Source organism: Oncorhynchus masou, chromosome 3, assembly GCF_036934945.1.
Source record: "Oncorhynchus masou masou isolate Uvic2021 chromosome 3, UVic_Omas_1.1, whole genome shotgun sequence".
In the NCBI taxonomy this organism is placed as follows: Eukaryota; Metazoa; Chordata; class Actinopteri; order Salmoniformes; family Salmonidae; genus Oncorhynchus; species Oncorhynchus masou.
Genome location: NC_088214.1, coordinates 340,915 through 365,120, shown reverse-complemented (window position 1 = coordinate 365,120; position 24,206 = coordinate 340,915). Strand labels below are relative to the sequence as shown.

The 24,206-nt window shown below is 35.5% G+C and overlaps 1 protein-coding gene across 8 annotated transcripts in view; it reads right to left on the bottom strand.

The window, feature by feature from the left end:
• Positions 1 to 24,206, bottom strand: part of LOC135508444 (V-type proton ATPase subunit H-like) — an 86,962-nt gene that overhangs the window by 30,247 nt on the left and 32,509 nt on the right. For all 8 annotated transcript variants that reach the window (XM_064928643.1, XM_064928658.1, XM_064928636.1 and 5 more), the window contains one exon: positions 10,682 to 10,779. In XM_064928643.1, coding sequence (XP_064784715.1) covers positions 10,682 to 10,779 — 98 coding nt within the window. The remainder of the gene's footprint in view (positions 1 to 10,681; positions 10,780 to 24,206) is intronic.

Here is a 24,206-nt window from a genome sequence, read left to right as displayed (position 1 = left end):
ATAGTATTAGATGTAGTAATAGTATTAGATGTAGTAATAGTATTAGATGTAGTAATAGTATTAGATGTAGTAATAGTATTAGATGTAGTAATAGTATTAGATGTAATAGTAATAGTATTAGGTATAGTGATAGTATTAGATATAGTAATAGTATTCAGACACTAGTAGTAATAGTATTCAGACACTAGTAGTAATAGTATTAGACGTAGTAATAGTATTAGACGTAGTAAAAGTATTAGACGTAGTAAAAGTATTAGACGTAGTAAACGTATTAGACGTAGTAATAGTATTAGACGTAGTAATAGTACCCAGAGACTAGTAGTAATGGTATTAGATGTAGTAATAGTAATAGATGTAGTAATAGTATTAGGCATAGTAATAGTATTATATGTAGTAATAGTATTAGATGTAGTAATATTAGATGTAGTAATAGTATTAGATGTAGTAATAGTATTAGATGTAGTAATAGTATTAGATGTAGTAATAGTATTAGATGTAATAGTAATAGTATTAGATGTAGTAATAGTATTAGATGTAGTAATAGTATTAGAGACTAGTAATAGTATTAGACGTAGTAATAGTATTAGATGTAGTAATAGTATTAGACGTAGTAATAGTATTAGATGTAGTAATAGTATTAGATGTAGTAATGGTATTAGACGTCGTAGTAGTAATAGTACCCAGAGACTAGTAGTAATAGTATTAGATGTAGTAATAGTATTAGATGTAGTAATAGTATTAGACATAGTAATAGTATTATATGTAGTAATAGTATTAGATGAGTAATAGTATTAGACGTAGTAATAGTATTAGATGTAGTAATAGTATTAGACATAGTAATAGTATTAGGATGTAGTAATAGTATTAGATGTAGAAATAGTAGTAATATTATTAGATGTAGTAATAGTATTAGATATAGTAATAGTACCCAGAGACTAGTAGTAATAGTATTAGATGTAGTAATAGTATTAGATGTAGTAATAGTAGATGTAGTAATAGTATTAGACGTAGTAATAGTATTAGTATTATATGTAGTAATAGTATTAGATGTAGTAATAGTATTAGATGTAGTAGATGTAGTACCCAGAGACTAGTAGTGATAGTATTAGACGTAGTAATAGTATTAGACGTTAATAGTATTAGACGTAGTAATAGTATTAGACGTAGTAATAGTATTAGACGTAGTAATAGTATTAGACGTAGTAATAATAGTAATAGTATTAGACGTAGTAATAGTATTAGACATAGTAATAGTATTAGGCGTAGTAATAGTATTAGTAATAGTATTAGACGTAGTAATAGTATTAGACGTAGTAATAGTATTAGACGTAGTAATAGTATTAGACATAGTAATGGTATTAGATGTAGTAATAGTATTAGATGTAGTAAATAGTATTAGACGTAGTAATAGTATTAGATGTAGTAATAGTATTAGATGTAGTAATAGTATTAGATATAGTAATAGTATTAGAGACTAGTAGTAATAGTATTAGATGTAGTAATAGTATTAGATGTAGTAATAGTAGATGTAGTAATAGTATTAGATGTAGTAATAGTATTAGACGTAGTAATAGTAGATGTAGTAATAGTATTAGACATAGTAATAGTATTAGATGAAGTAATAGTATTAGATGTAGTAATAGTATTAGATGTAGTAATAGTATTAGACGTAGTAATAGTATTAGATGTAGTAATAGTATTAGATATAGTAATAGTACCCAGAGACTAGTAGTAATAGTATTAGATGTAGTAATAGTATTAGATGTAGTAATAGTAGATGTAGTAATAGTATTAGTAATAGTAGTAATAGTAGATGTAGTAATAGTATTAGACGTAGTAATAGTATTAGATGAGACTAGTAATAGTAGATGTAGTAATAGTATTAGATGTAATAGTAATAGTATTAGATGTAATAATAGTAGATGTAGTAATAGTATTAGGCGTAGTAGTATTAGTATTATTAGATGTAGTAATAGTATTAGATGGTAGTAATAGTATTAGATGTAGTAATAGTATTAGACATAGTAATAGTATTAGGCGTAGTAATAGTAGATGTAGTAATAGTATTAGATGAAGTAATAGTATTAGATGAAGTAATGGTATTAGATGTAGTAATAGTATTAGACGTAGTAATAGTATTAGATGTAGTAATAGTATTAGATATAGTAATAGTACCCAGAGACTAGTAGTAATAGTATTAGATGTAGTAATAGTATTAGACGTAGTAATAGTATTAGATGTAGTAATAGTAGATGTAGTAATAGTATTAGATGTAGTAATAGTATTAGATGTAGTAATAGTATTAGACGTAGTAATAGTATTAGACGTAGTAATAGTATTAGACGTAGTAATAGTATTAGACGTAGTAATAGTATTAGACGTAGTAATAGTATTAGACGTAGTAATAGTATTAGGCGTAGTAGTAGTATTAGACATAGTAATAGTATTAGACGTAGTAATAGTATTAGACGTAGTAATAGTATTAGAGACGTAGTAATAGTATTAGATGTAGTAATAGTATTAGATGAAGTAATAGTATTAGAGTAATAGTAGTAATAGTATTAGGCGTAGTAATAGTATTATGTAGTAATAGTATTAGTATTAGATAGTAATAGTATTAGACGTAGTAATAGTATTAGACGTAGTAATAGTAGTATTAGACGTAGTAATAGTATTAGAGTAATAGTATTAGTAGTATTAGATGTAGTAATAGTATTAGACATAGTAATGGTATTAGATGTAGTAATAGTATTAGATGTAGAAATAGTATTAGATGTAGTAATAGTATTAGATGTAGTAATAGTATTAGATGTAGTAATAGTATTAGATATAGTAATATTACCCAGAGACTAGTAGTAATAGTATTAGATGTAGTAATAGTATTAGATGTAGTAATAGTAGATGTAGTAATAGTATTAGACGTAGTAATAGTATTAGACGTAGTAATAGTAGATGTAGTAATAGTATTAGACGTAGTAATAGTATTAGATGTGGTAATAGTATTAGATGTAGTAATAGTATTAGACGTAGTAATAGTAGATGTAGTAATAGTATTATACGTAGTAATAGTAGATGTAGTAATATTATTATACGTAGTAATAGTATTAGATGTAGTAATAGTAGATGTAGTAATAGTATTAGATGTAGTAATAGTATTAGATGTAGTAATAGTAGATGTAGTAATAGTATTAGATGTAGTAATAGTATTATACGTAGTAATAGTATTAGACGTAGTAATAGTATTAGACGTAGTAATAGTATTAGACGTAGTAATAGTATTAGACGTAGTAATAGTAGATGTAGTAATAGTATTAGACGTAGTAATAGTATTAGATGTAGTAATAGTATTAGATATAGTAATAGTACCCAGAGACTAGTAGTAGTAGTATTAGATGTAGTAATAGTATTAGACGTAGTAATAGTAGATGTAGTAATAGTATTAGACGTAGTAATAGTATTAGATGTAGTAATAGTAGATGTAGTAATAGTATTAGATGTAGTAATAGTATTAGATGTAGTAATAGTAGATGTAGTAATAGTATTAGACGTAGTAATAGTATTAGATGTAGTAATAGTATTATTAGGCGTAGTAATAGTATTAGACATAGTAGTAATAGTATTAGACGTAGTAATAGTATTAGACGTAGTAATAGTATTAGACGTAGTAATAGTATTAGACGTAGTAATAGTATTAGACATAGTAATAGTAGTAGTATAGACATAGTAATAGTATTAGGCGTAGTAATAGTATTAGGCGTAGTAGTAGTATTAGACGTAGTAGTAGTATTAGACGTAGTAATAGTATTAGACGTAGTAATAGTATTAGACATAGTAATAGTATTAGACGTATAGTAGTAATAGTATTAGATGTAGTAATAGTATTAGATGTAGTAATAGTATTAGACGTAGTAATAGTATTAGATGTAGTAATAGTATTAGATGTAGTAATAGTATTAGACGTAGTAATAGTATTAGACGTAGTAATAGTATTAGGCGTAGTAAGTACATAGTATTAGTATTAGACGTAGTAATAGTATTAGACATAGTAATAGTATTAGACGTAGTAATAGTATTAGATGTAGTAATAGTATTAGACGTAGTAATAGTATTAGACGTAGTAATAGTATTAGACGTAGTAATAGTAGATGTAGTAATAGTATTAGATGTAGTAATAGTATTAGATGTAGTAATAGTATTAGATGTAGTAATAGTATTAGACATAGTAATAGTATTAGATGTAGTAATAGTAGATGTAGTAATAGTATTAGATGTAGTAATAGTATTAGACGTAGTAATAGTATTAGACGTAGTAATAGTATTAGATGTACTAATAGTATTAGACGTTGTAATAGTATTAGACAATAGTTGTAATAGTATTAGGCGTAGTAATAGTATTAGACGTAGTAATAGTATTAGACGTAGTAATAGTATTAGACGTAGTAAAAGTATTAGATGTAGTAAAAGTATTAGATGTAGTAATAGTATTAGACGTAGTAATAGTATTAGACACAAGTAGTAATAGTATTAGATGTAGTAATAGTATTAGACGTAGTAATAGTATTAGACGTAATAGTAATAGTATTAGACGTAGTAATAGTATTAGATGTAGTAATAGTATTAGATGTAGTAATAGTATTAGATGTAGTAATAGTATTAGATGTAGTAATAGTATTAGATGTAGTAATAGTATTAGATGTAGTAATAGTATTATATAATAGTAGTAATAGTATTAGAAGTAGTAATAGTATTAGATGTTGTAATAGTATTAGGCGTAGTAATAGTATTAGATGTAGTAATAGTATTAGATGTAGTAATAGTATTAGATGTAGTAATAGTAGACGTTAATAGATGTAGTAATAGTATTAGATGTAGTAGTAGTATTAGATGTAGTAGTAGTATTAAATGTAGTAATAATAGATGTAGTAATAGTATTAGACGTAGTAATAGTATTAGACGTAGTAATAGTATTAGACGTAGTAATAGTATTAGATGTAGTAATGGTATTAGACGTAGTAATAGTACCCAGAGACTAGTAGTAATAGTATTAGATGTAGTAATAGTATTAGATGTAGTAATAGTATTAGATGTAGTAATAGTATTAGATGTAGTAGTAGTATTAGATGTAGTAGTAGTATTAAATGTAGTAATAATAGATGTAGTAATAGTATTAGACGTAGTAATAGTATTAGATGTAGTAATAGTATTAGACGTAGTAATAGTATTAGGCGTAGTAATATTATTAGACGTAGTAATAGTATTAGACGTAGTAATAGTATTAGACGTAGTAATAGTATCAGATGTAGTAATAGTAGATGTAGTAATAGTATTAGATGTAGTAATAGTATTAGATGTAGTAATAGTATTAGATGTAGTAATAGTATTAGGCGTAGTAATAGTATTAGATGTAGTAATAGTAGAGCGTAATAGTATTAGTAATAGTATAATAGATGTAGTAATAGTATTAGATGTAGTAATAGTATTAGACGTAGTAATAGTATTAGAAGTACTAATAGTATTAGATGTTGTAATAGTATTAGGCGTTGTAATAGTATTAGGCGTAGTAATAGTATTAGACGTAGTAATAGTATTAGACGTAGTAATAGTATTAGACATAGTAATAGTATTAGTAAAAGTATTAGACATAGTAATAGTATTAGACGTAGTAATAGTATTAGACGTAGTAATAGTATTAGACGTAGTAATAGTATTACACGTAGTAATAGTATTAGACGTAGTAATAGTATTAGATGTAGTAATAGTATTAGGCATAGTAATAGTATTATATGTAGTAATAGTATTAGATATAGTAATAGTACCCAGAGACTAGTAGTAATAGTATTAGATGTAGTAATAGTATTAGACGTGGTAATAGTATTAGATGTAGTAATAGTAGATGTAGTAATAGTATTAGATGTAGTAATAGTATTAGATGTAGTAATAGTAGATGTAGTAATAGTATTAGACGTAGTAATAGTATTAGACGTAGTAATAGTATTAGACGTAGTAATAGTATTAGGCGTAGTAATAGTATTAGACATAGTAATAGTATTAGACATAGTAATAGTATTAGACACAAGTAGTAATAGTATAGACATGTAGTAATAGTATTAGACGTAGTAATAGTATTAGATGTAGTAATAGTATTAGATGTAGTAATAGTATTAGATGTAGTAATAGTATTAGACGTAGTAATAGTATTAGATGTAGTAATAGTATTAGTAGTAAGACACGTAGTAATAGTATTAGATGTAGTAATAGTAGTAATAGTATTAGATGTAGTAATAGTATTAGATGTAGTAATAGTAGATGTAGTAATAGTAGATGTAGTAATAGTATTATACGTAGTAATAGTAGATGTAGTAATAGTATTATACGTAGTAATAGTATTAGATGTAGTAATAGTAGATGTAGTAATAGTATTAGATGTAGTAATAGTATTAGATGTAGTAATAGTAGATGTAGTAATAGTATTAGACGTAGTAATAGTATTAGACGTAGTAATAGTATTAGACGTAGTAATAGTATTAGACGTAGTAATAGTATTAGACGTAGTAATAGTAGATGTAGTAATAGTATTAGACGTAGTAATAGTATTAGATGTAGTAATAGTATTAGATATAGTAATAGTACCCAGAGACTAGTAGTAATAGTATTAGATGTAGTAATAGTATTAGAATAGTAGATAGTAATAGTAGATGTAGTAATAGTATTAGGCGTAGTAATATTATTAGATGTAGTAATAGTAGATGTAGTAATAGTATTAGATGTAGTAATAGTATTATGTAGTAATAGTATTAGACGTAGTAATAGTATTAGATGTAGTAATAGTATTAGATGCGTAGTAATAGTATTAGATGTAGTAATAGTATTAGTATTAGTAGTAATAGTATTAGACGTAGTAATAGTATTAGGCGTAGTAATAGTATTAGACGTAGTAATAGTATTAGACGTAGTAATAGTATTAGACGTAGTAATAGTATTAGACGTAGTAATAGTATTAGACGCAGTAATAGTATTAGACGTAGTAATAGTATTAGACGTAGTAATAGTATTAGACGTAGTAGTAGTATTAGACGTAGTAGTAGTATTAGACGTAGTAATAGTATTAGACGTAGTAATAGTATTAGACGTAGTAATAGTATTAGACGTAGTAATAGTATTAGATGAAGTAATAGTATTAGACGTAGTAATAGTATTAGACGTAGTAATAGTATTAGACGTAGTAATAGTATTAGACGTAGTAATAGTATTAGATGTAGTAATAGTAGATGTAGTAATAGTATTAGATGTAGTAATAGTATTAGATGTAGTAATAGTAGATGTAGTAATAGTATTAGACGTAGTAATAGTATTAGATGTAGTAATAGTAGATGTAGTAATAGTATTAGATGTAGTAATAGTATTAGACGTAGTAATAGTATTAGACGTAGTAATAGTATTAGAAGTAGTAATAGTATTAGAAGTAGTAATAGTATTAGACGTAGTAATAGTATTAGACGTAGTAATAGTATTAGACGTAGTAAAAGTATTAGACGTAGTAAAAGTATTAGACGTAGTAAACGTATTAGACATAGTAATAGTATTAGATGTAGTAATAGTATTAGGCGTAGTAATAGTATTATATGTAGTAATAGTATTAGACGTAGTAATAGTATTAGACGTAGTAATAGTATTAGATGTAGTAATAGTATTAGATGTAGTAATAGTATTAGATGTAGTAATAGTATTAGATGTAGTAGTAGTATTAGATGTAGTAGTAGTATTAAATGTAGTAATAATAGATGTAGTAATAGTATTAGACGTAGTAATAGTATTAGACGTAGTAATAGTATTAGACGTAGTAATAGTATTAGACGTAGTAATAGTATTAGATGTAGTAATGGTATTAGACGTAGTAATAGTACCCAGAGACTAGTAGTAATAGTATTAGATGTAGTAATAGTATTAGATGTAGTAATAGTATTAGACATAGTAATAGTATTATACGTAGTAATAGTATTAGACGTAGTAATAGTATTAGATGTAGTAATAGTATTAGACGTAGTAATAGTATTAGACGTAGTAATAGTATTAGGCGTAGTAATATTATTAGACGTAGTAATAGTATTACACGTAGTAATAGTATTAGACGTAGTAATAGTATTAGACGTAGTAATAGTATTAGACGTAGTAATAGTATTAGATGTAGTAATAGTATTAGGCATAGTAATAGTATTATATGTAGTAATAGTATTAGAAGTAGTAATAGTATTAGAAGTTGTAATAGTATTAGACGTAGTAATAGTATTAGATGTAGTAATAGTATTAGATGTAGTAATAGTATTAGATGTAGTAATAGTATTATATGTAGTAATAATAGATGTAGTAATAGTATTAGACGTAGTAATAGTATTAGACGTAGTAATAGTATTAGACGTAGTAATAGTATTAGACGTAGTAATAGTATTAGATGTAGTAATGGTATTAGATGTAGTAATAGTACCGTAGTAATAGTAGAGACTAGTAGTAATAGTATTAGATGTAGTAATAGTATTAGATGTAGTAATAGTATTAGACATAGTAATAGTATTATTAGATAGTAATAGTATTAGATGTAGTAATAGTATTAGTATTAGACGTAGTAAAAGTATTAGACGTAGTAAAAGTATTAGACGTAGTAAACGTATTAGACATAGTAATAGTATTAGATGTAGTAATAGTATTAGGCGTAGTAATAGTATTAGACGTAGTAATAGTATTAGACGTAGTAATAGTATTAGATGTAGTAATAGTATTAGGCATAGTAATAGTATTATATGTAGTAATAGTATTAGAAGTAGTAATAGTATTAGAAGTTGTAATAGTATTAGACGTAGTAATAGTATTAGATGTAGTAATAGTATTAGATGTAGTAATAGTATTAGATGTAGTAATAGTATTAGATGTAGTAGTAGTATTAAATGTAGTAATAATAGATGTAGTAATAGTATTAGACGTAGTAATAGTATTAGACGTAGTAATAGTATTAGACGTAGTAATAGTATTAGACGTAGTAATAGTATTAGATGTAGTAATGGTATTAGACGTAGTAATAGTACCCAGAGACTAGTAGTAATAGTATTAGATGTAGTAATAGTATTCGATGTAGTAATAGTATTAGACGTAGTAATAGTATTATACGTAGTAATAGTATTAGACGTAGTAATAGTATTAGATGTAGTAATAGTATTAGATGTAGTAATAGTATTAGACGTAGTAATAGTATTAGGCGTAGTAATATTATTAGACATAGTAATAGTATTAGACGTAGTAATAGTATTAGACGTAGTAATAGTATTAGACGAAGTAATAGTATTAGACGTAGTAATAGTATTAGATGTAGTAATAGTATTAGACGTAGTAATAGTAGATGTAGTAATAGTATTAGATGTAGTAATAGTATTAGATGTAGTAATAGTATTAGACGTAGTAATAGTATTAGATGTAGTAATAGTAGATGTAGTAATAGTATTAGATGTAGTAATAGTATTAGATGTAGTAATAGTATTAGACGTAGTAATAGTATTAGATGTAGTAATAGTAGATGTAGTAATAGTATTAGATGTAGTAATAGTATTAGGCAAGTAGTAATAGTATTAGATGTAGTAATAGTATTAGACGTAGTAATAGTATTAGAAGTAGTAATAGTATTAGACGTTGTAATAGTATTAGACGTAGTAATAGTATTAGACGTAGTAATAGTATTAGATGTAGTAATAGTATTAGACGTAGTAATAGTATTAGATGTAGTAAAAGTATTAGATGTAGTAAAAGTATTAGATGTAGTAATAGTATTAGACGTAGTAATAGTATTAGATATAGTAATAGTATTAGATGTAGTAGTAATAGTATTAGACATAGTAATAGTATTAGGCGTAGTAATAGTATTAGACGTAGTAATAGTATTATATGTAGTAATAGTATTAGGCATAGTAATAGTATTATATGTAGTAATAGTATTAGAAGTAGTAATAGTATTAGAAGTTGTAATAGTATTAGAGTATTAGATGTAGTAATAGTATTAGACGTAGTAATAGTATTAGATTAGTAATTATTAGTAGTTAGTATTAGATGTAGTATTAGATGTAGTAATATTATTAGATGTAGTAATAGTATTAGATGTAGTAATAGTATTAGACGTAGTAATAGTATTAGATTAGTAATAGTATTAGTAATAGTATTAGATGTAGTAATAGTATTAGATGTAGTAATAGTATTAGATGTAGTAATAGTATTAGATGTAGTAATAGTATTAGAAGTAGTAATAGTATTAGAAGTAGTAATAGTATTAGACGTAGTAATAGTATTAGACGTAGTAATAGTATTAGACGTAGTAATAGTATTAGACGTAGTAATAGTATTAGACGTAGTAATAGTATTAGATGTAGTAATATTATTAGATGTAGTAATAGTATTAGATGTAGTAATAGTATTAGACGTAGTAATAGTATTAGACGTAGTAATAGTATTAGCCATAGTAATAGTATTAGACATAGTAATAGTATTCAATGTAGTAATAGTATTAGACATAGTAATAGTATTAGATGTAGTAATAGTATTAGATGTAGTAATAGTATTAGATGTAGTAATAGCATCCAGTAACTCACCATTTGTTAAGATATAAGGTATTATTAATAGGTAGTAGCAGTATCCAGAGACTCACCAGTTGACCCCGTCCGCCTCCACCCAGGCAAACCTGTACTCATTGACCCTCAGCATCAGCTGGAGACAGCCTGCCACACACTGCACATACTGGGAGCTCTGGAGATGGGAGAATCATAGAGAGACACACAAAGTCTGGTCAGGGAAATGTGAAGGGATTTGGAATGACCTGGTCATCCATTCTGAAACAGTTGTGGTCAACATCAACCTCCATCAATCAGTCAATCTATATAGGCCTTTTAACAAAAACATTAGTCACAGTGAGTGCTCAACAGTAACTGGGAAGAGCGAGCAAGGAGCAAGGGAAGAGAGTGGGAAGAGGCAGCAGCAGTACTAGCAGTAGTAGTAGTAGTAGTAGTAGTAGTAGTAGTAGTAGTAGCAGCAGTAGTAGCAGCAGTAGTAGTAGTAGTAGCAGTAGTAGTAGCAGTAGTAGCAACAGCAGCAGTAGTAGCAGCGTAGTAGCAGCAACAGCAGCAGTACTAGCAGCAGTAGTAGTAGTAGCAGCAGCAGTAGTAGTAGCAGTAGTAGTAGCAGCTGCAGCAGCAGTAGTAGTAGCAGCAGCAGTAGTAGTAGCAGTAGTAGTGGCAGCTGCAGCAGTAGTAGTAGTAGCAGCAGTAGTAGTAGTAGCAGCAGCAACAGTAATAGCACCTAGTAGCAACAGTAGTAGTAGTAGCAGCAGCGTCATCAGCAGCAGAAGTAGTAGTGTCAGCAGTAGCATCAAAATAAGTATTAAGTAGTAGTATTAGGAGTAGTAGAGCAGCCGCAGTAGCATCAAAAGTAGTAGTTGTAGCGGCAGCAGCAGATGTAGTACCAACAACAGTAGTAGTAGTAGTAGCAGCAGCAGCAGCAGTAGTTGCAGTAGCAATAGTAGTAGCAGCAAAGTATTAGTAGAAAAGAAGTAGTAATAGCAGCATCAGCAGTAAAGTAGTGGCATTAAAGTAGTAGTAGCCGTATCATCAGCAGTGAAGTAGTAGTAGTAATGTAGTAGTATCAGAAGTAGTAGTAGTAATAGCAGCAGCTGTAAAGTAGTAGTAGTAGTAGTAGTAGCAGTAAAGTAGTAGAGAAGCATCAGCAGTAAAGTAGTAGAAGTAGTAGTAGCAGCAGCAGTAGCATCAGCGGTAAAGTAGTAGAAGTAGTAGTAGTAGCAGCAGTTGCATCAGTGGTAAAGTAGTAGCAGTAAAGTAGTAGAAGTAGCATCAGCAGTAAAGTAGTAGTAGTAGTATCATCAGCAGTAAAGTAGTAGTAGTAGTAGTAGTAGTAGCAGCAGTAAAGTAGTAGAGGTAGCATCAGCAGTAAAGTAGTAGTAGTAGTAGTAGTAGCAGCAGTAGCATCAGCGGTAAAGTAGTAGTAGTAGAAAAGTAGTAGTAGTTGGCGCCCCCTCGGGTTCGTGCCATGAAGGAGATATTTGTGGGCTATACTTGGCCTCGTCTCAGGATGGAAAGTTGGTGGTTGACGATATCCCTCTAATGGCGTGGGGGCTGTGTTTTGGCAGTGGGTGGGGTTATATCCTGCCTGTTTGGCTCTGTCCGGGGGTATCATCGGATGGGGCCACAGTGTCTCCTGACCCCTCCTGTCTCAGCCTCCAGTATTTATGCAGGCAGTAGTTTGTGTCAGGGGGCTAGGGTCAGTCTGTTATATGTGGAGTACTTCTCCTGTCTTATCCGGTGTCCTGTGTGAATTTAAGTATGCTCTCTCTAATTCTCTTTCTCTCTCTCGGAGGACCTGAGCCCTAGGACCATGCCTCAGGACTAACTGGCATGATGACTCCTTGCTGTCCCCAGTCCACCTGGCCGTGCTGCTGCTCCAATTTCAACTGTTCTGCCTGCGGCTATGGAACCCTGGCCAGTTCACCGGACGTGCCACCTGTCCCAGACCTGCTGTTTTCAACTCTTTAGAGACAGCAGGAGCGGTAGAGATACTCTCAATGATCGGCTATGAAAAGCCAACTGACATTTACTCCTGAGGTGCTGACTTGTTGCACCCTCGACAACTACTGTGATTATTATTATTTGACCCTGCTGGTCATTTATGAACATTTGAACATCTTGGCCATGTTTTGTTATCATCTCCACCTGGCACAGCCAGAAGAGGACTGACCACCCCTCATAGCCTGGTTCCTTCCTAGGTTCCTTCCTAGGATTTGGCCTTTAGGGAGTTTTTCCTAGCCACCGTGCTTCTACACCTGCTTCTACACCATTGCAGGTTGGGATTTTAGGCTGGGTTTCTGTACAGCACTTTGATATATCAGCTGATGTATGAAGGGCTATATAAATACATTTAATTTGAAATTTGATTAGTAAAGTAGTAGCAGTAGCAGTAGTAAAGTAGTAGTAGTGGTAGCATCAGAAGTAAAGTAGTAGTGGTAGCATCAGAAGTAAAGAAGTAGTAGTAGTATCAGAAGTAAAGAAGTAGCAGTAGCATCAGAAGTAAAGAAGTAGCAGTAAAGTAGTATTAGTAGCAGCATCAGCAGTAGAGTAGTAGTAGTAAAGTAGTAATAGCCTAAGCAGTAAAGTAGTAGCAGTAAAGTAGCAGTAGTTGTAGCATCAGCAGTAAAGTAGTAGTACATTTGTAGTAGCAGTAAAGTAGTAATAGCATAAGCAGTAAAGTAGTAGTAGCAGTAGTAGTAGCATCAGCAGTAAAGTAGTAGTAGCAGCACTAAGACAGTGATTGGTTGTGTTATTAAAATGATCTCTGAGAGAGGGTTTCAGAGAATAAATCACCTGGGTAGCATTTCAAACGCACTAAAGACACACCTTCCTCCACTTCCCCTTGCCTTATGACCTTAGGGGATCCCCGCGGCCATCTTTGCCATTGGTCCAAATGATTAGCCAGTTAAGTAAGCCACTCAGCACTCGTTTGTGATTGACTTTGCGAGTGTAAAATTCTGTTCACGTCGAGGCCTGAAACGCCCCATAATTCAATTAACGATGATTGTAAATCCGCTAAGAAAAGTAATCCAAAACATAAAACCAACATTAATACGGAGAAGTCAACATACAAGTGGAAGTAAAAAACTAATGTAAATAACTTTGAAACTGTGCTACTAATGCACATGACGGCACAAATATTTTTTTAAATTTTACCTTTATTTTACTAGGCAAGTCAGTTAAGAACAAATTCTTATTTTCAATGACGGCCTAGGAACAGTGGGTTAACTGCCAGTTCAGGGGCAGAACGACGACAAACACGTATCGTAAAAGTAATTATGTTTTTGTTTGGTTAGCTTTTGGAAAGAGCTAGCGCGTACAACTTTTCCTGACATCACACTTATACATTGTAATTTTCAATTTACCTGATGTCATCTGATGGCTAGCATTCGATGTCTGCGGATGCGTTGTCTCGAGCCAAGACATCAATCATAATAGACAATAGATCTTAAAAAAACAGAAAGCAGGACTGTGGGACGAACGAGAGACATTTCCAGGCGGTCCATTTAAAAGTAAATCATTGTTCCCTTGCCCTGCAAATGTCAATTCATCATACGTCATGATACGTCCTCAGAAGTGTTAATTTGAGGGCTGAGGGGAGAGGGTGTCTTTCACATGTTTGGAACGCAGCTGAGATGTGTAAAAGCCCCTAGAACAAGATGGCTTACTGGTTAATATGGCCGGAACATGGTGGCCCGGGTAACAAATAACCCTGAATTTCCTCTCATTCTCTTCACTTAGAGAGAAGAGCTTCTGTTCAAGCTATAGAAGGGCTGTGACGGTCATGGAATTTTGGATGACTGTAATTGGCCAGCCTTAATAACAATATTTTTTGAGACACACATTTTGTCCTTTCCGCTCCTGACTATATGTGCTGAAATATTAATAGAATGGCAGCACACGCACAGAGAAAGCTGTTGCGCAGCAACTCCATCTCTTCCTGAAGACAAATAATGTATACAAAACACAGACTAGTTTTAGACCCCCATCATAGCACTGAGACTGCACTTGTGAAGGTGGTAAATTACCCTTTAATGACGTCAGACCGAGGCTCTGCATCTGTCCTCGTACTCGTAGACCTTAGTGCTGCTTTTGGATAATGGGGCCGGAGGAGATGGCTTCCATTTTACAGGCTCCTAGCAAACTGTGCTATTTTGTTCGTTTTTTTCCGCATTGTTTGGAACTTATTTTGAAAATAATTTTGACCAAAAATTGCCCCTGGATATCAGAACAGCAATTACTCACCTCAAACTGGATGAAGGATATCCTGCTTCCCAGAGACCAGGCCCAAATAACTGTCAATCGCGTGAAGACGTAAATTCAGGGGGCGGAGATCGGGGTGCGTTGTGAGAATTTGTTGGCGAGTGGGTAACCCGCCTCTACCATCCCTTCAATTGGCCAACGTGCAATCACTGGAGAATAAACTGGATGATCTCCGTTCGAGACTATCCTACGACATTAAAAACTGTAATATCTTATGTTTTACCAAATCATGGCTGAACGACGACACGGATAATATATGGTGGGCTGGGTTTTCTGTGCATCGACAGGACAGAACAGCTACAACTGGTAAGACGACGGGTAGGGGTGTGTGTCGATGTCAATAAAACCTAGTGTGCAATGTATCAAGGAAGTCTCAAAGTATTGCTCGCCTGAGGTAGAGTACCTCATGATAAGCTGTTGACCACACTATCTACCAAGAGAGTTTACCTATATTTTTCATAGCTGCCTATTTACCACCACAAACCGATGCACTAAGACCGCACTCAATAAGCTGTATAAGGCCATAAGCAAACAGGAAAACGCTCATCCAGAGGCGGCGCTCCTAGTGGCCGGGGACTTTAACAGGCAAACTTATATCCGTTTTTACCGTTTACATTTCTACCAGCATGTCCCGTGTTACTCCAAACAAAGGCATACAAAGCTCTCCCTCGCCTTCCATTTGGCAAATCTGACAAATTTTATCCTCCTGATTCCTGCTTACCAGCAAAAACTAAAGCAGAAATTACCTATGACACACTCAATACGGAAGTGGTCAGATGAGGCAGATGCTAAGCAACAGGACGATTTTTGCTAGCACAAGCTGGAATATGTTCCAGGATTCATCCAATGGCATTGAGGAGTATACCACCTCAGTCCCCACATTGACCGAGTGTACATATCCCAACCAGAATCCATGGATAACAGGCAACATTCGCCCCGAGCTAAAGGCTAGAGCTGCCGCTTGAAAGTGGGACACTAATCCGGACGCTTATAAGAAATCTCGCTATGCCCTCAGATGAACCACCATATAGGCAAAGCGTAAATACAGGACTAAGACTCAATCGTACTACACCGGCTCTTGTCAGATGTGGTAGAGCTTGCAAACTATTACGGACTACAAAGGGAAACCCAGCCACGAGCCTAATACAGTCAAGCTTAATGCTGCATATGCTCGCATCAAGGAAAGCAACACTGAAGCATGCATGAGCACCAGCTGTTCCGGATGACTGTGTGTTCACACTCTCCTTGGCCAATGTAAGCGAGACCTTTAAACAGATCAACATTCACAAGGCCGCTGGGCCAGACGGATTACCAGTTCGTGTACTCAGAGCATGCGCGGACCAACTGGCAAGTGTCTCGACTGACATTTTCAACCTCTCCCTGACTCAGTCTGTAATACCTACATGTTTCAAGCAGACCACCATAGTATCTGTGCCCAAGAAAGCAAAGGTAACCTGCCTAAATGACTACCGCCTCGTAGCACTCACATGAGTAGCCATGAAGTGCTTTGAAAGGCTGGCCATGGCTGGTCATGACTCAACACCATCATCCCGGAAACCCTAGACCCACTCCAATTCGCATACCGCCCCAACAGATCCACAGATGGTGCAATCTCAATCGCACTCCACACTGAACTTTCCCATATGGACAAAAGGAACACCTATGTGAGAATGCTGTTCATTGACTGCAGCACTGTGTTCAACAGCATAGTGCCCACAAAGCTCATCACGAAGCTAAAGACCCTGGGCCTAAACACCTCCCTCTGCAACTGGATCCTGGACTTCCTGACGGGCCGCCCCCAGGTGGTAAGGGTAGGCAACAACACATCTGCCACGCTGATCCTCAACACTGGGGCCCCTCAAGGGTGTGTACTTAGGTCCCTCCTGTACTCCCTGTTCACTCATGACTGCACGGCCAGGCTCAACTCCATCACCATCATTAAGTTTGCTGACGACAACAGTGGTAGGCCTGATCACCGACAACAATGAGACAGCCTATAGGGAGGAGGTCAGATACCTGGCAGTATGGTGCCAGGAGAACATCTCTCTTAACAGACAAAGGAGCTGATCGTGGACTACAGGAAAAGGATGGTCAAACACATCCCCATTGACATCGACGGGGCTATAGTGGAGCGGGTCGAGAGTTAAGTTCCTTGGTGTCCACATCACCAACAAACTATCATGGTCGAAGCACACCAAGACAGTCTCGAAGAGGGTTAGAAAACACCTTTTCCCCCTCAGGAGACTGAAACTTTTGGCATGGGTTCGCAGATCTTCAAAAAGTTCTACAGCTGCACCATCAAGTGCATCCTGCCTAGTTGCATCACCGCCTGGTATGGCAACGGCTCAACATCCATCCAGAAGGCTCTACAAAGGGTAATGCGCACGGCCCAGTACATCACTGGCTTCCTGCTATCTAGGACCTCTATACCAGGCAATGTTAGAGGAAGGCCAACATTTTTATATTTACATTGACACACTCCTACCCTTTGTTTTAAACTGCTGCTACTCTCTGTTTATTATCTATGCATAGTCACTTTACCACTACCTATATGTACAAATTACCTCGACTAACCTCTACCCCAGCACACTAACTCAGTATCGGTACCCCCAGTATTTATTTTATTTCACCAGGTAGGCTAGTTGAGAGTTCTCATTTGCAACTGCGACCTGGCCAAGATAAAGCAAAGCAGTTTGACACATACAACACAGAGTTACACATGGAATAAACAAGCATACAACCAATAATACAGTAGAAAATCTATAAACAGCATGTGCAAATGAGGTAGGATAAGAGAGGCTTGGCAATAAATAGGCCATGGTATATAGCCTTGTGACTGTTATTTTATCGTATTGCTTTATTACATTTTATACTTTAGGGTATTTAGTCAATATTCTTACCTATATTTCTTGAAATGCAATGTTGGTTAAGGGCTTGTAAGTAAGCATTTCACAGTAAGGTCTACTACACCTGTTGTATTCGGCACGTGACAAATACAATTTGATTTGACACCATCGATCGCCACATTCTTTAGAAGATTGGAAGCCCTAATTGGTCTGTCGGAAAGATATCAGTTAAGTTGTCTGTGGATGGTTTGTCCTCTGACACATCAATTGTAAGTTTCGGCGTTCCTCAAGGTTGACTATATATTCTACCGATTGGTGATGTCATTCAGAAACACAATGTCAACTTTCACCGCTATACGGACGACACACAGCTGTGCATTTCAATGGTGAAGCCCGATATTTGCCCTGGAAGCCTGTGGTGTTTTACATTTACACTTGGACAAAACAAAACATGCTAGTCCAAAGAAACAAAGAGATCTGCTGTAGGATCTGACAATTAATCGTGATGGTTGTACAGTTGTTTCAAATTAAAAAAAACATAAGAATATTTCAAGGAAAGTTTTTTTCCTATCTACGTAACATTGCAAAGCTCAGATACTTTTTGTCAAAAAACGATGCAGAAAAGCAAATCTATGCTGGTGTCACTTCTAGATTAGGCTACTGCAATGCTCTACTTTCCGGCTACCCGGATAAAGCACTAAATAAACATCAATTAGTGCTGAACACGGCTGCTAGAATTTTGACTAGAACCCCAAAATTTGATCATTTTACTCCAGTGCTAGCCTCTCTACACTGGCTTCCTGTAAACGCTAGGGCTGATTTCAAGGTTTTACTGTTAACCTACAAAGCATTACATGCTCCTACCTCCCTCTCCAATTTGGTCCTGCCGTACATGCATACAAGTACGCTACGGTCACAAGATGCAGGCCTCCTTATTGTCCCTAGAATTTTTAAGTAAACAGCTGGAGGCAGGCCTTTCTCCTATAGAGCCACATATTTATGGAATGGTCTGTCTACCCATGTGAGAGACTCGGTCTCGACCTTTAAGTCTTTTGAAGGCCTCTATTATGGTGGCTGAGTCACTGGTTTACTCGTGCTCTTCAATCCCTAGCAGGGGTGTGTCACTTGAGTGGGTTGCTTCACAGACGTTTTCTTTCTGTCCGGTTTTGTGTACCATCGGGCTCATGTGGTGGAGGAGATCTTCGTGGGCTATACTCAGCCTTGTCTTAGGGTAGTAAGTTGGTGGTCTGTTGATATCCCTCTAGTGGTGTGGGGGCTGTGCTTTGGGGCCAGTGTCGTTGTCCCCCCGGCCCGCCCCATCTCAGCCTCAACTATTAATGCTGTAATAGTTTACAGAACCAGTTAAAAGTTTGCACACACCTACTCATTCAAGCGTTTTTTTCTTTATTTTTAGTATTTTCTACATTGTAAAATAATAGTGAAGACATCAAAACTATGAAATAACACATATGGAATCATGTAGCAACCAAAAAAGTGTTTAAAAAAATCAAAATATATTTTATATTTGAGATTCTTCAAATTACCCACACTTTGCCTTGATAATAGCTTTGCACACTGTTGACACGCTCTCAACCAGCTTCACCTGGAATGCTTTTCCAAAAGTCTATAAAGGAGTTCCCACCTATGCTGAACACTTGTTGGCTGCTTTTCCTTCACTCTGTGGTCAAACTCATCTCAAACCATCTCAAGTGGGTTGAGGTCAGGTGATTGTGGAGGCCAGGTCCTTTGATGCAACACTACATCACTCTCCTTCTTGGTCAAATAGTCCTTACACAGTCTGGAGGTGTGTTTTGGGTCATTGTCCTGTTGAAAAACAAATTATGGTCCCACTAAGCCCAAACCAGATGGGATGGCGTTTCGCTGCAGAATGCTGTGGTAACCATGCAGGGTAGCCTAGTGGTTAGAGCGTTGGACTAGTAACCGGAAGGTTGCAAGTTCAAACCCCCGATCTGACAAGGCACAAATCTGTCGTTCGCCTCGCTTCGCGTTGCGTTCTAAGGAAACGCTGCAGTATTTTGATATGTATTATTTTTTACACTGTTACCACAGGAAATCTTAAGTCTTAATACATACAGCCGGGAAGAACTATTGGAGCAACGTGAACTTACCAACATTACGACCAGGAATACGACTTTCCCGAAGCGGATCCTCTGTTTGGACCACCACCCAGGACAATGGATCAGATCCCAGTAGGCGACCTAAAACAATGGCGCCGCAGAAGGGGGAGATGGAGGGGTCTTCTGGTCAGGCTCCGTAGACAGGCACATTGCACAGGAAACGCCCATGCTCAGGTCTGTTCAACGCTGGTCCGACCAACCTGATTCCACGCTTCAAGATTGCGTCGATCACGTGGACTGGGATATGTTCTGGATAGCGTCGAACAACAACATTGATGTATACGCTGATTCGGTGAGCAAGTTTTTTTAGCAAGTGCATCGGGGATGTCATACCCACGGTGACTATTTAAACCTTCCCCAACCAGAAACTGTGGATTGATGGCAGCATTCACGTAAAACTGAAAGCGCAAACCACTGCTTTTAATCAGGGCAAGGCGACAGAAAACATGACCGAATACAAACAGTGTAGCTATTACCTAAGCAAGGCAATCAAACAAGCTAAGCGTCAGTAGAGAGACAAAGTAGAGTCACAATTCAATGGCTCAGACACGGGACGTATGTGGCAGGGTCTACAGTCAATCACGGACTGTGAAACAGCCATCACTAACAATGAGTGGCTGCTGCCAACATACTGACTCAAAATCTCTAGCCACATTAACAATAAAATATTGGATGTAATAAATGTATCACTAGTCACTTTAAATAATGACACTTTATATAATGTTTACATACCCTACATTACTCATCTCATATGTACAGTTGAAGTCAGAGGTTTATATACACCTCAGCAAAATACATTAACCTCAGTTTTTCACAATTCCTGACATTATAATCCTAGTAAAAAATTCCCTAGGTCAGTTAGGATCACCACTTTATTTTAAGAATGTGAAATGTCAGAATAATAGTAGAGAGAATGATTTATTTCAGATTTTATATCTTTCATCACAATCGCAGTGGGTCAGAAGTTTACATACACTCAATTCGTATTTGGTAGCATTGCCTTTAAATTGTGTAACTTGGGTCAAACTTTTCAGATAGCCTTCCACAAGCTTCCCACAAGTGAATTTTGGCCCATTCCTCCTGACAGAGCTGGTGTAACTGAGTCAGGTTTGTAGGCCTCCTTGCTCGCACACGCTTTTTCAGTTCTGTCCACAACTTTTCGATAGGATCGAGGTCAAGGCTTTGTGATGGCCACTCTAATACCTTGACTTTGTTTTCCTTAAGCCATTTTGTCACAATTTTGAAAGTATGCTTGGGGTCAATGTCCATTTGGAAGAACCATTTGCGACCAAGCTTTAACTTTTTGACTGATGTCTTGAGATGTTGCTTCAATATATTCACATACATTTTCCTTCCTCATTCCTCATTCCGCCATCTATTTTGTGAAGTCTACCAGTCCCTCGTGCAGCAAAGCACCCCCACAACATGATACTGCCACCCCCGTGCTTCATGGTTGGGATGGTGTTCTTTGGCTTGCAAGCCTCCCCCTTTTTCCTCCAAACATAACGATGGTCATTAATAGTTCTATTTTTGTTTCATCAGACCAGAGGACATCTCTCCAAAAAGTACAATCTTTGTCCCCATGTGCAGTTGCAAACTGTTGTCTGGCTTTTTTTGTGGCGGTTTGGAGCAGTGGCTTCTTCCTTGCTGAGTGGTTCAGGTTCTATCAACATAGGACTCGTGGATATAGATACTTTTGTACCTGTTTCCTCCAGCATCTTCACAAGGTCCTTTGCTGTTGTTCTGGGATTGATTTGCACTTTTTGCACCGAAGTACGTTCATCTCTAGGAGACAGAACGCGTCTCCTTCCTGAGCGGAATGATGGCTGTGTGGTCCCATAGTGTTTATACTTGCGTACAATTGTTTGTACAGATGAACGTGGTACCTTCAGGCGTTTGGAAATTGCTCCCAAGGATGAACCAGACTGTGGAGGCCTACAATTTCTTTTGATTTTCCCATGATGTCAAGCAAAAAGGCACTGAGTTTGAAGGTAGGCCTTGAAATACATCCACAGGTAAACCTCCAACTGACTCAAATCAGAAGCTTTTAAAGCCATGACATAATTTTCTGGAATTTTCCAAGTTGTTTAAAGGCACAGTCAACTTAGTGCATGTAAACTTCTGGCCCACTGGAATTGTGACACAGTGAATTTGTGAAATAATCTTTCTGTAAACAATTGTAGGAAAAATTCCTTGTGTCATGCACAAAGTAGATGTCCTAACCGACTTGCCAAAACTATAGTTTGTTAACAAGAAATGTGTGAAGTGGTTGAAAAACAAGTTTTAATGACTCCAACCTAAGTGTATGTAAACTTTCCGACTTCAAATGTATATACTGTACTCTATACCATGTACTGCATCTTGCCTATGCCGCACGGCCATCGCTCGTCCATTGATTTATATGTACATATTCTTATTCATTCCTTTACACTTGTGTGTATAAGGTAGTTGTTGTGAAATTGTTAGATCGGAACTAGAAGCACAAGCATTTCGCTACACTCATTAATATCTGCTAACAATTTGTATGTGACCAATAAAATTTGATTTAACAAAGACACGGCGGTTGGAACAAAAATCACAAATTTGGACTCATCAGACCAATGGACAGATTTCCACCGGTATCCATTGCTTATGTTTCTTGGCCCAAGCAACTCTCTTCTTATTATTGGTGTCCTTTAGTAGTGATTTCTTTGCAGCAATTTAACCATGAAGGCCTGATTCACGCAGTCTCCTCTGAACAGTTGATGTTGAGATGTCTGTTACTTGACCTCTGAAGTACTTATTTGGGCTGCAGTTTGAGGCTGGTATCTCTAATGAACTTATCCTCTGCAGCAGAGGTAACTCTGGGTCTTCCTTTCCAGTGGGGGTCCTCATGCGACCCACTTTCATCATAGCGCTTCATGGTTTTTGAGACTGCACTTGAAGAAACATTCAAAGTACTTGACATTTTCCAGATTGACTAACCTTCATGTAATGATGGATTGTTGTTTCTTTGCTTATTTGAGCGGTTCTTGCCATAATATGAACTTGATATTTGACCAAATAGGACTATCTTCTGTATACCACCCGTTCCCCATCACAACACAACTGATTGGCTCAAATGCATTAAGGAGGAAAGAAATTCCACAAATGAACTTTTAACAAGGCACACCTGATAATTGGAATGCATTCCAGGTGACTACCTCATGAAGTTGGTTGAGAGAATGCCAAGTGTGTAAAGCTGTCATTAAGGCAAATGGTGGCGACATTGAACAATCTCCAAAAATATATTTTGATTTGTTTAACACTTTTCTGTTACTACATTATTCCATATGTGTTATTTCATAGTTGTGATGTATCCACTATTATTCTACAATATAGAAAATAGTCAAAATAAAACCCTGGAATGAGTAGGTGTGTCCAAACCTTTGACTGGTACTGTATGTGCCGGGGACTAGGGTCAGTCTGCTACATCTGGTGGAATTCTCCTGTATTATCTGGTGTCCTGTGTGAATTTAAGTATGCTCCTTCCAATTCTCTCTGTTCCCCTGCCGGAGGATCTGAGCTCTAGGACCATGCCTCAGGACTACCTGGCCTGATGACTCCTGACTGTCCCCAGTCCACCTGGACTTGTTGCTGCTCCAGTTTTAACTGTTCTGCCTGTGGCTATGGAACCCTGACCAGTTCACCGGACGTGCTACCTTGTCCTGGACCTGTTATTTTTGTCTCCCTCTACCGCACCTGCGGTCTTAAAACCACTTGGGTCAATCAGAGGTTATCTATGAACGTTTGAACATCTTGAACAATCTGGCCTTAATGGCCATGTACTATCGCCACCCGGCACAGCCAGAAGAGGACTAGCCACCCCTCAGAGCCTGGTTCCTCTCTAGGTTTCTTCCTAGGTTCCTGCTTTCCTAGGGAGTTTTTCCTAGCCACCGTGCTTCTACATCTGTATGGCTTGCTGTTTGGGGTTTTAGGCTGGGTTTCTGTACAGCACTTTGTGACATTGGCTGATGTAAAAAGGGATTTATAAATACATTTGATTGAAATTTGAAAAGAACGAGTATCCCCATTGAAGTCAATGATGGCACAATGGGTGGAATGGAGGCCATTGGGGAGTGTACCCATAGGAGCAAAGCTGGATGTCAATTCCTTAAAAGTAACCCCATCACTAAATTAATTAAGTTAACCCATCAATGTGTGCTGTGATTTGTTGATTCAACTGACATTACAAAAAATGCATTATTTTGCACGAGCAAATGGTTATGAGGGTTATTTTCACGACAGTCCTCATCCACACGGTTATATGGTAATTGTGCCAGCCCTACGTTCCAGTCGTTATTTATTAAACTACCCAGCTCCCATGCTGTGTG